General features: G+C 42.1%; 1 protein-coding gene across 1 annotated transcript in view; it reads right to left on the minus strand.

Moving 5' to 3' along the window:
- XYLT1 (xylosyltransferase 1) overlaps positions 1-16,681 on the minus strand; it is an 84,681-nt gene that overhangs the window by 13,746 nt on the left and 54,254 nt on the right. The window contains exons 5-8 of the mRNA XM_029957907.1: positions 8,163-8,379; positions 5,880-6,056; positions 3,691-3,953; positions 139-334 (exon numbers count right to left, since the gene is read on the minus strand). Coding sequence (XP_029813767.1) covers positions 139-334; positions 3,691-3,953; positions 5,880-6,056; positions 8,163-8,379 — 853 coding nt within the window. The remainder of the gene's footprint in view (positions 1-138; positions 335-3,690; positions 3,954-5,879; positions 6,057-8,162; positions 8,380-16,681) is intronic.

The following is a 16,681-nucleotide window of genomic DNA, read 5'->3' on the forward strand; positions in this document are numbered from 1 at the left end:
TCTCCTGTGAAGAGGATGTGCATTGTGTTAGACAGCCACTGTTTCCTAAAATCTACATGGAATACAGTTCCCAAAGGCTGCTGAATTGGTATGCAATCTCTTGATGCCAGAGGCTCATGGGGGACTACGAACACTTACCTCTGAGAACTGCAACCTTCCAAAATCGCTCGGTGGACTTGCGATCTTGAAGACTTTCTTAGGCATCACCCACGTTTCCAAAGTTTCTAGTTTACTGACAGCCAAATTGGTTGCGTGGTGCCTGATCAGGAAGCCTTGGAAACGGTCAGCAAGGAAGTAAAGGTGGACGGAAACCGGATGGCCCATGGGGTAGTATCTGTAAAACAGCATACGCACATACACTCATCAGTTACACAAGAGAGACATGAGATCTCCATTTACTTGCAGCTAATGGCTTAAGAAGCATTCATTTTAACTAGAAAATCCACCACTGTACATTAAGAGATTTCAAATGTGTTCATGACTCATTATCAAATATTCTTAGGCTGTTCCGATCACCCCGAAACGTAAAAGAAATGTTACTAAGAATACATGCTCATTTAGAGCATATCCACAGCTCTAAGCTCTTTAGGAGGTCCCTCTGTGTGTCAGAGAACTCCCCTCCCTAAGCACCTCTTCTGGGTAGAAAGTGCCACCCAGAGATACACACAGATCACCAGGCAGTGCAGCACTGTTTGCTCGGATAAACTGTAGGATAAAGGATACCCCAGCAACGTGCCTGTGCTTCAGGTGCCACCTTTCCTGCCCCAGCAGGGTCAGTGCCTGCCCATGTGGGAGAACATGGAATGCTGCAAGGCCGAGCATCAGCCCTGAGCCCCCTCCATTCCCAAACCCCTTCCCCAAGGGCACGGCTCTTTAGGGTGGCACTGCAGCCAAGGACATCAGGATCCAGCCCCCATTTTCCTACATTTTAGGAAATAAACTTCGCATTCCTTAAAGACTTGAGATTTAAAAAAACCCAAACTGATAAAAGGTCAAACAACCAGGCAAAACCTATCATTGGGAGATTTGGGGGCGTTTGATTACAGTTCAGATTTAAAGATATTGTGTTCACAGCTTCAAATAATAAACTGTATGGTCAATTGTCTGCTATAGTCGCAGAAACTCCCGTAACGATGTTTGGGTACATACGGATGTATAAATAATTAAAAATGTGTTTTTCATAGCTCAGAAATATATTACTACTTTGCAGCACTGACGTTAACTGCAAAACAAGTTGAACCACCCAGTATCACACCTTCCCAGTAAGTCAGCTAAGTCTGACTCCTCGTGCTTGTTACCACAGCTCAAGACATGAGCAGTGGTAACAATGAGCAGAGGAGCTGACCAATGAAGCTCTTCCATTGCACGAGGCCAGCAACACCCAGAAGGAAGTCTCTAGAGCTTGAGAAATAAACATAAGAAGACAGAGTACAAACACTGATGGACTGAGTAAAAACACAGCAAAGCTACGCAGCCAATACCACCAACAACCTAACTTCTGTTCTGAGTACTGAGACCTCCTGTTTTATATGTGTGTAGCAGCAAATATTTACAATATCCTTGAAATAGTCTGAGTAAATTGCCTCTTGGCAGCAGTGAGTAAAAATGCCTAGAGATGGAAGAAATAAATTAAACCTCAATCACACATTAATGTTGCTCCAAGAGAAGATGCTGATACGCAATCTCATTTGGTACCCGAGCAGTCTGCGGGGGGCACGGCTTCCTGAGGCTGTGAGCTGGCCCTCGTTAGAAAAGTGTACAGGGCAGCTTCTCTTATAAACATCTCCTGTGCTGCTGCGGGAGGCAGCAGGGACTGACTCCAAATGTGATCTGAAGCAGTAGCAGCTTTCCTTGCAGTGCCAGCAGCGGTGTGAAACGAGCTGGGGTGGTGACTACAGGATCAGCTGACTCGGTGCTGCTGTAGCCCCAGCAGCAAAGGAACACTGTCGAGGTGCTCAGCCCAAATACATCCCTGCCATTACTGTGTTAGAGACATGCAAAATCACTGGAGGGAAAGAGGAAAGGTATATATGCATACACCTAGAAAGACAACGTAGTATTGAAGAGACGTGAATCATAAACCTGAGGAATATCCACCTTTCTGTGATTTAAATTGGATGCTGACTCACAGTGTTTCGAGGGGGCTCAGGTAGGTATGAAAATGAAGCCTCCACTCCATATCACAGTGCAATTCCTCCCTGCACTGTTTCATGAGGCTACAGCCTGCTGTAAAGGAGCCATGCTTTATTCCAGGGACAGTTGCAATCAGCAGTGGGTGACACCATGTCCCTATCTATAATCTGAGCAAGCTTGAAAAGCACCTTGAGCTCCTGTGCAATGGAAAGTTCCTCAGAAAAGATATTTATAATTGATGTAAATCAGCGTCAGAACACTGGAAAAAGGAATAAGTGCAGAAGTAATTGTCAAATTATTTCAGTGCTGGTTACACAAAGCCCCCATCCTCTCTGTTTGGCTCTGCGGGACAAATGACCCAGCACTTCTTTAGGTCTGCCTTTATTTCATATAAGGAAGGCATGCTACTAGTGATTATTTCTATCTAATTGTTATTGATCTTTTATTGCTTTGCACCGGTGACCTTCACTGACAAAACTCTAATAGGAATCTGGAGCACTTATTGCCACATCTTTCTAAATGGGACATTGCTCAGCACTTCCATGACTAATTTAGGAAGGTCAAGGCACATTTGGTTCCCTCTTGAGAACACAAGAGGGGCAACGTCCATCCATCAAAGAACAAGGGGATGTCTTCAGTGTTGCTGACTTAGGTTGTGTTTTCTGTTAGGAAAAAAAAAAAGGCAGGGTCCAGAAATACATTCTGAAAAATGAATTAAGATGAACCCTCTCTGCTTTGAATGTAAACAGCTTCAGGTGTGTTTGCAGGCAGCAAACATCTACCATGAAGAGAGCCTTTTCTGTGCAAGTCTAACTCCGGGAATTCTTGTTTCAAATCTCTTTTAGACTGAATTGTTCTTTGCTAGGCTTATAGGTGAAAAAGGAATCTAGAATATAGGGGAAATTTCCCTTTAAAGAATATGGAACTTCATTTGAGATATATATATATTTCTAAATTATATTTATATATTAATACATTTTATGTATTTGATGTTAATAGATCCTACCAGTTGCAGCACTTTTGGCACAGACAGCTACACCAAGCAGGCAAACGGAGCCAAACAAGCGGCTCTGTGTACTCCGTGTGTGCTCCCAGGGGAACAAACAAGCAAGGACCATTAACCTGCCTGTGTTCAGATTAGTTCTGAAATCCTGTCCTCTGCTCTTGGTAAGCATAATAGAGGTGAACATGACCTCTGCTGCAATCACACGGAGGGTTTAGGAGCTGTGGCTATAATACACTTGCTGAAATTAATCAAGGAAAACGCAGCAGTGGGGGTAGCACTGCCCAACTGGATCCTGTCAGTCTTCATCAGGCCGGAAAGTAGCTCCTTAAAAGTGCAGCAAACAGGTCACATAATGTCAACCCAGAATAACCAGTGCTTTATTATGGACATAAATACTCCTGGAAATAAGTGCTGTGCACTTGCAGCTGCCTGGCCCTGTTTGTGAGGGCGGGTTCCAGCCAGCACAGCCGAGTAGAACCAACATCCCCGGGAGCTCGGCGGCCCGGTCAGCGTCCCCTGAGACCCCCAAGACAAGGCAGGCCCAGACTAACCGGCAGCTGTTGTCTCCAGCAGCGTGGAAGGAGGTCTCGGCTCTGCGCAGGCCCAGGCGGGAGAACGCGTGGTACATGGTGAGGGCCACGTCGCTGAGGGTCTGCACCCCGTCGGGCTCGTCGTACACGTTCTCCCAGTAGGCCCGCAGGCCGGGCGTGCCGGACGGGTAGTTGCCGTACAAGTAATAGTCCAGCTGGCCAATTATCTCTTGGTTCACTATAGCTTCAAATTTGCGGGCAAAGAAAGTTGGCCTGGCAGTCTGCTGTTGGGATACGACAGGAAAAGACACTGAGTGAGTTCCCATTTTCGGCCATGGCACTTTGTCCTAAGCCATGGGTTGGAGCTGAGGACACGAACTGGTTCTCTCCATGGGCAAAGATGACTTACAGGGTCACCTTTGTGCCCATTCGTTGTTAGGAGTGATATTAAGGTTCAGGTAAAAAACTACATAGTTACACAACAAAAACACAGCTGTGCCAATCCCTTCATACCACCAGCCTCCCCTTGCTGCCTTGCTCTGGAAGGCTCTCAAGTGCCAGAGCAGTGTGGAATGCTTTCTAAACCCTCTGTTAGCCTGGAGACGGTGCAGCACTGGCACGTGTTAGGCAGGGAAGAAAGCATTGTGTGACACAGGGGCTCAGAAGAGGCAGAGCAGCATTTTCTGTGCATGGATTTGCTGCTAGGAGGTGGTAAGAGGACTCTGGGAGAGTTGCCATCTATGGCTGAGGTTTCTCAACCTCTCAGTGGTCCTGCACAGATTTTTGCCCTGCACTTGACACAATCTTGAGCATATTACTGCTTTATATGCTACTCAACTACAATAAGGTTTAAAAAAGTCTTTGTTTTGCCTTGCTCATATTTGAGCATGGGTTCTGAGGTGCCAAGGAGTTCAAGGGTGCCCCAGATGGTTGGAAAATTCTTTTGAGGATGCTCAGTTTTAGTCCGAGAGGGCACATACTGTGGGCTCTCTGATCTGTGCCTCTGCAGCTCTCTTTGTGCCTCCATGAGAACTGTGAGTCAGCCTTCTGGTGCCCTGTGTTTGTGTGAGGGGCTCTCTCACCAGGCAAGTGTCAGAAGCTGCCTTTACATCTATTCTAATTTTGTACTTTCCCTTCCAGCTCAGTTTACTTGATTGTTTTCTGAAATATCATTGTGGGTTCACAGCCTGGAGCAGGTCAGGCTCTGCAGTCTGGCAGAAGTTTTTTAAGACTTGCCATTTGTTTTGTGCTGGAGACTTTCCTGGGCTTGGTGGTAGGGGCAGCAGAGCCTCTCTTAGATAACATCTCACTTGCTCTTTTTGTGAGTGCCTGTGTCACTGACTTCAAGTGTGTCTGGTAGGCACATTACAGTAAAGATCTGTTTCAGAGCAGTCATCATTTCTGTGCTGTAGGGTAACACATTCCCCATCCCACACAAAGCCTGAACAAATATGCTTTATGCAGGGAAGCCCAAGGAGCTGCAGGGATGGAATTGCAAATCTGGTGACCTTGAAACAAGAGGCTGTTCATTCTTAATAAAAGATACACGGGCCAGATACAGCCTTGAGACTGAGTGAACCCTTAAGCACAGGATTTGCTCTCATGTCTGGCTTGAGGAAACTATCACAAAGGAACTGATTACACTTTTTAAGGCAGTATTGCCAAACCTGGGTGATCAAAACCTCATGACTAAGGCTCCCAAAACAACAAAATGAACACTAATGCTGATGAATATGATCATGAAAATGAATTTGTCTTGTGCTATGTAAGTCTCTAGCAGGCACACTAGTCAACTTCTAAGTTTTTTTTAAAGATGATAAACATTGCTTAACACTGAAAGCTGGGAGTTTAATGAAATCATGAAAGCACCTGAGCTGAAACTTTGCAACAAAATCACAAGAGTTACCAAGTATCGTGAGAGATGTGTCAAGCTTCCCATCTTTCTAGCCCAGCAGATTACCAATGCTAAGTAGCCCAAAGAGTTGCTTTGTGACTTTACTGTGCAAGTAATATGTCTCAAGGGCCAAAACACAGGAGAACCAATCTTTTGTGCTCCTGAAATTAAGATCAGAGCTTCTTCACATCTCTTTCTCCACCTGACTGATGGAGTAAAAGCTTCCCTTCCCATTCCCTGCTGCAGCCATGCAGCCAGCTGGCTCTCCACACCCCAGCAGAGGGAGAAGAGCCTCTTTCAGGTTATGTTCAGTTACCTGGAATCGGTGAAAGTCTGCTGGTTTGAAGTCATTAGGTGAACAGCCACACCAGTCAACAATGTGCTTGTATTGACACTTGCAACCGAGTTTACGATTCCAGTTCGTGATGCGCAAGTTGTTGTCCACCATGGAGTCACAGTATGGGCTGTTCTCCAGAACAGTGTGAAAGAAGGACTGCAAGAAAGGCAGAGCAGATCACTGTATTTAGCTCCTCAAACTTCCATTTTCTCTCCTTCACTTCAGCCCATGGGTCCAAACCTAATGCAGGTGACTCATCTTCGTTTGAAATGATAGAATTAACAAGCTCTACTGTTCTGCCATATATGAAATGTGCTCTCTGTGTATGGATTCCATAGAGCATGAAAAAGTCACTACACACTACAGACCCAACCAAACTATAATAATACACAGCTGAGGCCTTGCTCCAAATACCTGGCACAGAAAACCTGCACTTCTGCAATGAGCAGTTTTGTGCACTGGGAGTCCAAAGGACTCCTGGAAAGGCCGCAGTGTCAGCAATTATTTTATTTATATTTCAGCTGTATGAGCAATTCTAAGAAATTCCCATTATTTCTTGTCTGTAAGTTACTGTCTGGTCTAATAGATTTAAGACTATTTTCCTGAGCAATGTGCAAGTAATATATCTCAAGTTCTTTCCTAAGACAATTCTCAAAACTACACCATCACCCCAGTTACTATGAAAATTATACAGTCCCAGATAGCTCTTCTGTGGCTCCCTTTACCACCAGCACTCTGAAATGCACTGCTAGTTGAGTGGCCTTGTTCAGAAATACACAGTTCACCCTAGGCACCAAAAGGACATTCTGCCTCCTGCATTTACGTCTGATATCGTAAGTCTTTACTTGCTGACTCATGGCAGCGTGGAATTCCTATTGGGCTACCCTAATTATATCATCATAATATCAGCTATTACATAAATCATGTGTAATGGGGACTGATACAGCAGGTTAACAGGTCAGTGAAGGCAGGGTGGTTTTAAGAAACCAGTTATGTATCTTGCAAAGAAAACCTTGCAGAAAAAGGCTATGGAATATCATCAAATTTAGCCCTGGAAGAGACCATTTTTGGAGCAGTGACTTCTCTTTAAAATCAGCAATAGCAGGATCTATAAATAACCAGCACAACATTAGCGTGGCTGGCCCCCAAATAATCCCCCTACCCTTTTTAATGTTAAATGACAGCTCAGTGAATATGGATTTTATGCTTGAACTGTTTGGTTAAACCCATAAAGGCATCCATTCTCATTCAAGCGAGAGGGGGAAAAAAAAACCTACCCAATTACCCATTGCCCTGTATCCTTTTATAGCAATACAGAAATTTCTCTAGATAATGGATGAAAAGGTTATCAGAGTTGAGAAAAAAAGTGATTTTTAACAGAAATGGGATTAAAAGAAAATTATTCAACATGTGTGTGGAATAATAAACCCCTACCAAAAGATGACAATTTCTGTGCTCTACCACAAGCTAACGAGCCTAGATTTGCAAGATTGGTCTCATCAATCCCTGGGAATGTTCAGGAGCCAAGGAAGCTATTATTTTAAAGACAGGCAACCAGGTCTTCCTTGGGATGGCTGAGTGCTACATGCTCTGGGAGCAGAGCCTGACAAGCCAGGGGAGTAACATACCTGCTGAGGCAGGTGAAGCACAGCCCGACAACCCGCCAGGCTCTGTGCTCTCCTTGCAGATAACGCACATTCCCTGACACACTGCTGCGTGCCAGACAAAAACCCATCCTCGTGTGTGCTCCCCTTCTGCATCACTTGTAGCCAGAGCCATTCCTGAGTGATCTAAATGATTTGTGACTGTGCCTTCCAGCTGAGTTTTGAACTGAACAATAAACCTTTGTTTGTAGGGTTTATATTTTTAAAGAAAAGGGCTGGATAATAGCAAGAAAAGCTACTTATGAAGACAATTCGCCATCTCTAATATCCTTCAAAAGCTTTGTGCAGGAACAATTTGCAAGCAAAGGACAGCTGGATTTTTGGTTGTTCGGTAACAGATTAATAGGCTTAGAAGGATAAAACAAAGCCATTCCTTGCAAAAAAGTCCCACAAACAAACAAAGCAATAAACAACTGCAAAAGATTTTCTAACCCTAAAGGACTTACTTGTGATGGGAGTAAAATTCTCATTACCCCCTGTGGGATGTTTCAAAGCCCACCAAAATCAGGTGAAAGCCCCTCTGATTCTGGTGATCTCTGGGACAAGCACAAACACTGCAGGTTTGAACACAGAGAGGGATTGCTCTGGATTCACATACCTCAGCAGGAAGCAGCGTGTAAGAGTAAAACCTCTTCATCTTTGTTACCAAGTCATCATTAGAAAAAGTCACATACTCCACAAACTTCCTGTTTAGGAGAAACCAGTCTGACCCTCCATCAACCGTGATTCCCTCTGGGATCTTCCGGTCCCCCAGGCGCCACATGTGGGTATCACATTCCAGGAAAAGCCGATCCAGTCCTTGTTTTCTGATAAATCTGAGGAAACACAATAGCAGCCATTAAAAGTTAATTTGTATTTTGTTATCATCACGAGGTCTATAAATAAAAAGCTACTTTCTCAAACAAAGAAGGATCAAAAGGTCATTTGTTTATATTTCTGTTCTACTCCTAAATAATGTAGAGAAGTTTAATAAATAATTAATCAGTTATACATTCAGTTATAGAGGCAAAGATCAACAGATTGCTTTTAAACATCATTTTATACCTTCTGCTGTCCTAAGGCAGAACTGTGCAGATGACAGAGCTCTGTGGCATGAAAGTCCATAATGCTCATTAACTCTCCACAAACCACTGCAGAAGAACCATAACATGAACAAGAACTAAACCAAACCTGTGTGACAGGCTTCTGTCTCTAAATGAAGTCATAGTTTTTCAAAACCAGCAAACTGTACGTGAAGGTAAAACGACCAATTTGCTCCTATGTTATTATTTCATTAATTTTTCTATTGGGGTATAGCCAATTAGGAAGAAATAGCACTGTCTTGGTCTTTGCTGTGGAAAGAGCTTGTTTGCTCCTTATGAAAGTCTATGGGGGACAATGTGTTGTTAATGCTGAACCATGAATAAGAGGAGCAACTGCAGAACTGTAAACTTATGGAAATTAATTATTTGAGACCAATATAATAATAATAAAAAAAAAAGCTGAGAAATCATTCTGTGTTTGAAAACACTTTGGACTGGATGCCCACACATGTTTTGAGACTGTCTGATCCAGGTTTCTGTTTGTTACTCCATTTCCAGAATGATTTCCCAGAAGGAGAAGCAGGGCAGCCATGAATTAGCACACGCCCTCACAAGGGGGGCTGAGCGCCGTTAATCAGGTGAGTTGATGTGTTGAACACATCCCACATGTTCTGAGCAGCAACAGATGCTCACTAACCAGACACTGCAGAACTCACAGAACACAAGTTCTCTCTGGGTGTAGGATCTGCAGGCCAACAAGAGCTGCAGCACCTACAGTGAGGAGAGCACCGTGTTCTGTTCCTGAACCACACAGAGCTGTGCCAGGGGGTTTCGGGATTAGGAAGTCAAGATGACATTTTAGTGGTCCTCAAACACATGTAACTGAAGGAAGGGGAAAAGAAATAAAAGTTAAGGAACAGCACCAAAGCTTTCTGGCCTCCTGTATCTGGAAACATGAGCATTAACCCTGTACGCCAACTCCCTGGTTCAAGTTCTGTTCTACACCAATCAAAGAACTGAGATGCAATTATGAAATGGTGCATATTAATTTTCAAAAGGACCGTAAATGACTTCAGGGGTTATGTCCTACTGATAGCTATGTCTCTTTTCACAGTATGAGAAGAGTTCCTCTGTTAACACAACAGTGCAGAAAATGTGTAAATGAGAGTGAAGAAATTTTTCTTTCCATGAACAAGTTTCTAATTTCATGTTCCATTATGAAGGATAATAGAAAAGTCTTGCAATTTTAATGCAGTCCTCTGGAATGTAATCTTCAAATTCAATATTTATGCAGTTATCTCCAAATCAAATATTAATGTGCCTGAAAGTTTGGTCATTTATTTATTTCCCTCAAAACTAAATGCTCATTTGAGTTAATTATTTTAAGAAAATAATAGAATTTTATCGACCATATTTAAATAGGAACATAACGTTCTTTTCCATGAAGTAATTTCTTTCAACTGCTATCTCTACCAATTTATCATCCTTTACTCTCATTTTCAAATAGAAGGTTCTTTGGCTGCAATAGAAACCCTCAAACCAAAGAAATCACCTTTCAAATTTCAAAAACTACTCTACTTACAAACTCCCCCAGCCTGCATCACATGATGGGGCTTACAGCTAACTGGTACCAGAAAGCTCAGTAACACAGCTTCAGCCCTATTGCCTGAACTTGGCAATAGAAGAGCATGACCACACTCCAGATGAGAAGGTCCCAGCAAATCCTGACTCACAGCTTCATGTCTTCCAAAATAGCTGACAGGCTCCTTTTTTCTATACTTACAGGGTTCTATGACTTTTTTGAGCTAATGGCTTGTTCAAGCAAATCTCAGCATATGGAGTGAAATAAGTCAATTCCTGGGAGTACAACTGTTTTCACAGCAAATCTCAGCCCCAAATCCTATACAGCATGGTTACTAGAAGAAAACTAATCACTCATCCTGCAGCAAGGCAGCACAGCCCAGCTGAAGAGCAGCAATGCCTTTGGAGACCTCCACAGAGATGACCCTTTTGCTAATGCTTCTTGAAACCTTCCTGGAAACACCACATCAGGTTTTAGACACCAGTAACAAACAAATGGAAAGCAGGCATTTTTCAGAAGGCTCACCCTTACTGGGCCTCTTCACACACAGTCATTACACCTAAATGGAACAACACATTAGCATAGCAAATAATTTCTATGATCTATGAAGCAATGGTTTATACAAGGGGTTGTGAAGACACAGCTCTCCACTGGGCAAGTGCTTGCTGTCCATTTATGTTCCTTGGGAGCCAAGGGGACCAAGCACATTTCAGATCTGCTGGAAGCTAAATGATCCTGCCTGAGGAGGCAGCAGCTGCCCCAGCAAGCCTAGGCAGTGCTGCTGGCACAGAGAGCTGAACTACAACCAAAGTGGAAAAGGTGGATAAGGCTTTTTTTTTTCCCCCTAGTCTCTCTTCTAGGATGACTGATGCTCCTATAGCTACTCCAGCAATAGCAATTTTGGCACTCAGGCAGGCAAGAACTTACTCTAAGCATACTGGATATTGCTGGAGGGAAAGGGAAGGGGGCCATTTGTATGTCACACAGGGCTTTTCAAGAAATGAAAAACTCTCAAATGCTACAAAGAGTTCATAAAGATTCTTAACTAGCCATTCAAGATTGCTTGCAGCCACCTCTGAAAAGAAAGATAGGAGGGCAAAAGCATGACCCTACTGATTTGTTTCTAGTCTAATGCTGTATTTCATTAGTTTCTGGTTATGCTCAATGGAATACCAAACCAGTATGTTTTATGAAAGCATTTAAAGCTTTGGAGAGAGAAATGAAATCCAAAACGGTGTGTTTTTCCCCCCTTGTCTTTCTCTCTTGAGTTTTACAGGACAAATTAAAAGTAGAAAAAATGGCTTAGTAATAGCATTTCAATAATCTTAGTCAATGTGAAAAAAATTCAGGTGCTTCCTGTCACCCTGAACTTCAGGTAAGACTGGCACATCTCTGGCAGCCACAAATGCACCAGCCAGGACAATGACATCCAATTGCACCAAGGTATGGTTGGCCAAATACAACAGAGATTATCATCAGATAAACAAAACAGAGGAGGAAAATAATGATGATAAGAGAGTCAGTCAGCCAGGAGAAAATAAAATTAAAACAAGACTAGGGTTAAGAAAAAGCAGGCCATAGGATGCTGTGAATGCATGTTGCCACCTGAGCTCAGCAATCAGGCACTGACACGTGTGAAAGGTGTCATTTGTGCCCTGACTATGTGTGGATGCAGCCTCGGGGTTTACACAGTTCCAGATGGTTATTTTTATACTTTGTTAAAAAAAAACCCTATTGCCTGCAGCACGTGGTCTGTCACACTGAGTAGAGATGTCAGCCCAGACAGCTCATGATTGCAATCCAGCTCAGGGAACTCCTCTTACTTTGTAGTTTATTTAAATATTTATAATTGCATTTCAGATAAGATTCTAGGACTGTATAACACAAAAATCATTTGTAAGTTGTTTAGCACACACTCCTACAACATGAATATAAACACATAGTGCAGCTCTTATGATATGTTTTTAACTACTAACATTGTTGCCCAGTTACTTAATATCAGCAAAAAATATCACAATCAACTATCATCCTTTTGGATAGTCTTCTCCAAGTGACAGTGCATGCCACAGCAACTTGGGAGAGATCCCTGCTCCTGAATGCTCGTACTTATGCAGTGTGTAAGTCAGAGAGTTTGCTGTTTTCTCTTTTCTGAAGTCTATGAATGCATAAAACTTTCTAAAGCATCAGAGACTATCAGATTGCTAAATGTTACTTATCAGTAACTTTATCACTAAAGGGTTTTTGTCTGGAAAGAATGTACTTTGTAAGGTGAAAAGGTTTCTTCCTAAATGTTTCCTGTTTCTGGCCTCTTGCCTAGAAAACCTCCTATCGACATTTCACTGTTAACCAGGTACACCCATGACCTCATCATCACCATTCACTATTTAAGAATAAGAGCTATAAATAAAAGTTACAATACATTAGAGAAACAATTCATCACAAGTCAAAAGTCAATGTCAAAGCAAGAATCTGTAGAGTTTGGAGCTCCACTAGCAGCATGTTCATTTTTCCTTTAAGGTATGTGGACAAACTCTGCACGTTGCTTTGACTTTATCTGCTCCTCTTTTAACACTCTTTAGACAAAAATCTGAAGACAACAGCTCATTTCAGTGGGAAAAGTCAAGTAAATATTTTTACAGATGAGAAATATGAGACACATTTGCCAGCAGTGTTTGCACAGCCACCCTGGAAACACTTAACCGGAGTCAATCAGTTGGGAAGCATAAAAAGAGTAACTTGCAATTTAGGTGACCAACTAGAAAACACAGAACAATAATTTGACAATCTTGAGCATAGCAGTTGCAACAAGTAATTTGTGAGCAATCTCTAGGCCACCATATATCTCCATAAACCAATCACTGAAAAATTCTTTGTAAAAAGGAAGTTCATAAAACCCAAACCTGTGCAGAGCAGTGTCACTCCCTGCCTGCTCAGGCCAGAAATCCTGGCCTCTACTGAGTATGCAAAGGATTTCCAGTTGACTGCAACACAGGCACACTATTTCACCCCATTTCCATGAGTAACTCTATTTGAAGGGTGAAACAATATTTACAACATCTGAAATAATTAACAATCGGCTATTTAAACACGTCTATTCAGTACCAGCTAATCATCTGTTTTTCTAAAGATATGATCTTGCAGTATGTTTCCCAAGACCTCTTCCTGTCATGCTGAAAGCCTCCAGGGCTGACCCCCCATTCCCAAAATGGAGTTGAAGCTTGAAGAGGGGAACAGTGTCAAAAAGAAGTAGCACGTACTTAGTCTGTCAAGATAAGGAAGATTTCTGCCTGGTATGACAGGCAGCATGTGGACAGCACAGAACACACAATTCCTGCTGTTCCAAAAGGCCATGAAAATAACTCTCAGCACAGACAGAAGCGATGGAAGAAAAGAGAAAGAGAAATAATAACTTTAATTTGCTTTTCAATGTGTTGAAACTGCGGCATCCTAAATGCAAATGTTACGAGGTCAAAAGCATAATTCTTCTTATCTTTCTGTAATTCCCTTACTCAGAAGAAAATATTATAAACACAATACTCTTCCAACAATCTCCCTAAGCTTTAATGCCAATGCAGAAACAAACATCAACAATATCAGAAAGAATTTCTCTCTTCACTGGATTTGCTCTGGTGAGATTGGTCTTATTTCATGATTGGGTTTATTTGAGGAGCTAAAGCCAAAGCTGTAAGTAAGCACACAAACTGAAATGCTTTTAGTAGCTTTGCCCACTGTACTAAACACTCAGAAGTTAACAAGGAACACAGGGAATCTTACTTCTAAAGTGTGATTAGTGTTTGTTACTCCGTATCTCTGCAGCAGATCTCTCTCCACCAGACCCCGTGGAGCAGCAGAGCATGTGTGTGAATGGAGAGGGGCCAACCCTGCACCGTGGGATCACCAGCTGCCCCCTGGCAAGGACAGCGTGGGCTCTGACCTCAGGAGGACAGGGATTGACTTCAGAGCAGAAAACACAGGTGACACAGCCACGAGAAGTAACCCAGTGCTGAGAGATGCAGTTTGTGACATTTGTTCCTGCAATCTGTGTGGGTCTCAGGGAGCTGTTACCACAGTTGTTTTAATTGTATGTTTAACCACTTTTATGTTCAGTGTGCAAGTGAATCTAGGGCAGACAACTGCTGCCACACACACTGGACATAAGGTTTAGGTCATTTACAGCGCAGCAAAAATGATACAGTATTTTGAATGTCTCTTTCAAGTTACAAGTCTACCTTGAAATACGATGTTCAATGTGGCCCTTCTCAATGAATGGCATCCTTATGGAAGCCAAACAGCTTCACTTACAGGATTCCACAAGATGCTGTTGAAAGCTGATGAATATACACATTTTATCTGGTCATTATTCCATCTCTCTATGGACATATTTAGATTTTTCAAGCTTTACAATACATGCCTCATATTCTACATAATTTGTTTCTGCTTCTTTCGTATATAATTTTCTCAGAATAACCATTTAATGCTTTAGTCCTATCACATCTTTGCATTATGTTTAAAAAGAAATTTCTCAAGATTCTTTTGTTCTTGTCCATTTTTTCCTAAGCATTAACTTCCCCTTGCTTTGAAAAATCGTACTTTCCATCTTCTCTCTTTCAAAAGAGAAATCTCTCTTTCAGAGGAAGTCTTAAAAAGTCTCAACGTCTCTCAATATTTTAATGTTGTGGGTCAAGGAGCAAAATAAAAAAAACCTCTAAATTTTTTTTATTTGTAGGAAACTTGGAGATAGTCTATTTTTTTGCAGTCATGACTCTACTTGGAATTGCCTTGTTTTGACAACAGTTCCATACATTTCCTTGTGAGCAAGATTTTCCTGTGGGTTTATTTCCACTACCCTTCACTTACATGATATCTTTTAAGCAACACTGAAACAGCTTTTACAAGGACAAAAATGAAATGGCTTCCTCTCACCATAAGGGAGGCCACAACTCAAGTGATTCTGTTTCTTTTTACATTAAATAAGCAAAACTGGAAATGATAATATGCAGAGATCTATCATGAATGCACTACAGACAGATTGAATGATATGAAACCTGACATTCTGCCATCTGTTTGTCTCCAATAAATGTCTTTTCTATAAGATTTCTTGTCCCCTCACCTCCTCTTCTTTGCAAAACCCTCAACACTCCTCAACTGCCGGAGCAGTCTCCGACCTGGAAATGCTGCTGGGCCTGAGTGGCTGAGCTTGAAGCCATCTCACCTATGTGATGCTGCTGCATAAAGTACTAAAGAACATTTGAAAGTTAGCTGGAATGTCTAAATTTTTTAAGCGCAGCCTCTTTGCAGAGAAGATGCATGTTGCTATTTCAGTCGCTACATTTCTCATGCAACTGTTGGGCTGAACTACTTCCAAGCAAAAAATAGATCTTAGTCCACGTGCCCAAAGTGTTTTATAAAAATTAGCAAAAAAAAGTATGGCTGAGAGTAATGCCAAATGAACCACCAAGTATTTCACATGAGCCGCAAGGTATATGCTGCTAGAACCTAAGTGGTTAAACCATTCCAACATCAGGGATAGTTAATCAATTTTTTTCCCTAGTATTTGGGTACTTACTGGGCAATTCATCAATTAAACACACAACAACATTTACTGTGTGATCCATTTTCTAACCAACCACCAAACCACCACCAACCCAGTGTACAGAACAGCAACAAACAGCATGTGCCACTGGGGAAAAAAGGCACGTCTGAAAGGGTGGTGAAACAGGAATTTATCAGCAGAACTGGGCTGAAAGAGGTGGAGACTTTGGGAAAGTGGTCCAGTCCTTTGGTGTTTAAGGTCTCTCCAGCCTCTGAGAACTGGGATGGGAGTGTGACGCTCCTTAGTAGAGTTCATCAACACCTCTAAAATTATCTGGAACCCAGGAGTGAGAAACGGGACAACACAACTGCAAAAAACAGCATTAATGAGAAGAAGAACAGCACAAGAAAAGAACTCAGATACATACCAAGCTTTTAATGGCCTTTTCTTTAGCTGTTTGTATTTTGCCTATGAGCTCGAGATTCCTCTAAGATCTAACAGCATCCAGCCTTCACAGCATGTTTACACTGTTTCCCAAATGATTACTGTGGCAAGATTTCTCTAAAAAAATCTTTTGTCCTGCCTGTTATTGGAGATGTCACATTTGACTGTCTTTATATTTTATAATACATCAGCCAGGTGCTGCTCCTACCAAAAAAAAAATAAAATCTCCTAACAAAAAAAAAGACAACAAAAAACCCCCCAAACAAACAAACCAGGTTATTCACTTGCTTTTAATAGTCTGAGACATTGAAAAGAGGAGAAAATGTGTTGCCCAGTAAGTACTATGTAACGACTCCAGCCACTGTATGCAATTTCATTTCATACATCCACCTCTCTCAGGAAATAACACTTCTCCAGCTGAGTGTAGGAGCCATTTTCATGCCCATTCCCTTTACTGAAGCTACTAAAGGAAAATCAGAGCGATGCACTTCTTAATGACTTTGGCATAACTAAAAGAAAACTTCACTCTGTAAAGG

The sequence above is a fragment of the Manacus vitellinus genome, unplaced genomic scaffold (genome assembly GCF_001715985.3).
Source record: "Manacus vitellinus isolate BGI_N305 unplaced genomic scaffold, ASM171598v3 scaffold_12_pilon, whole genome shotgun sequence".
Classification (NCBI taxonomy): Eukaryota; Metazoa; Chordata; class Aves; order Passeriformes; family Pipridae; genus Manacus; species Manacus vitellinus.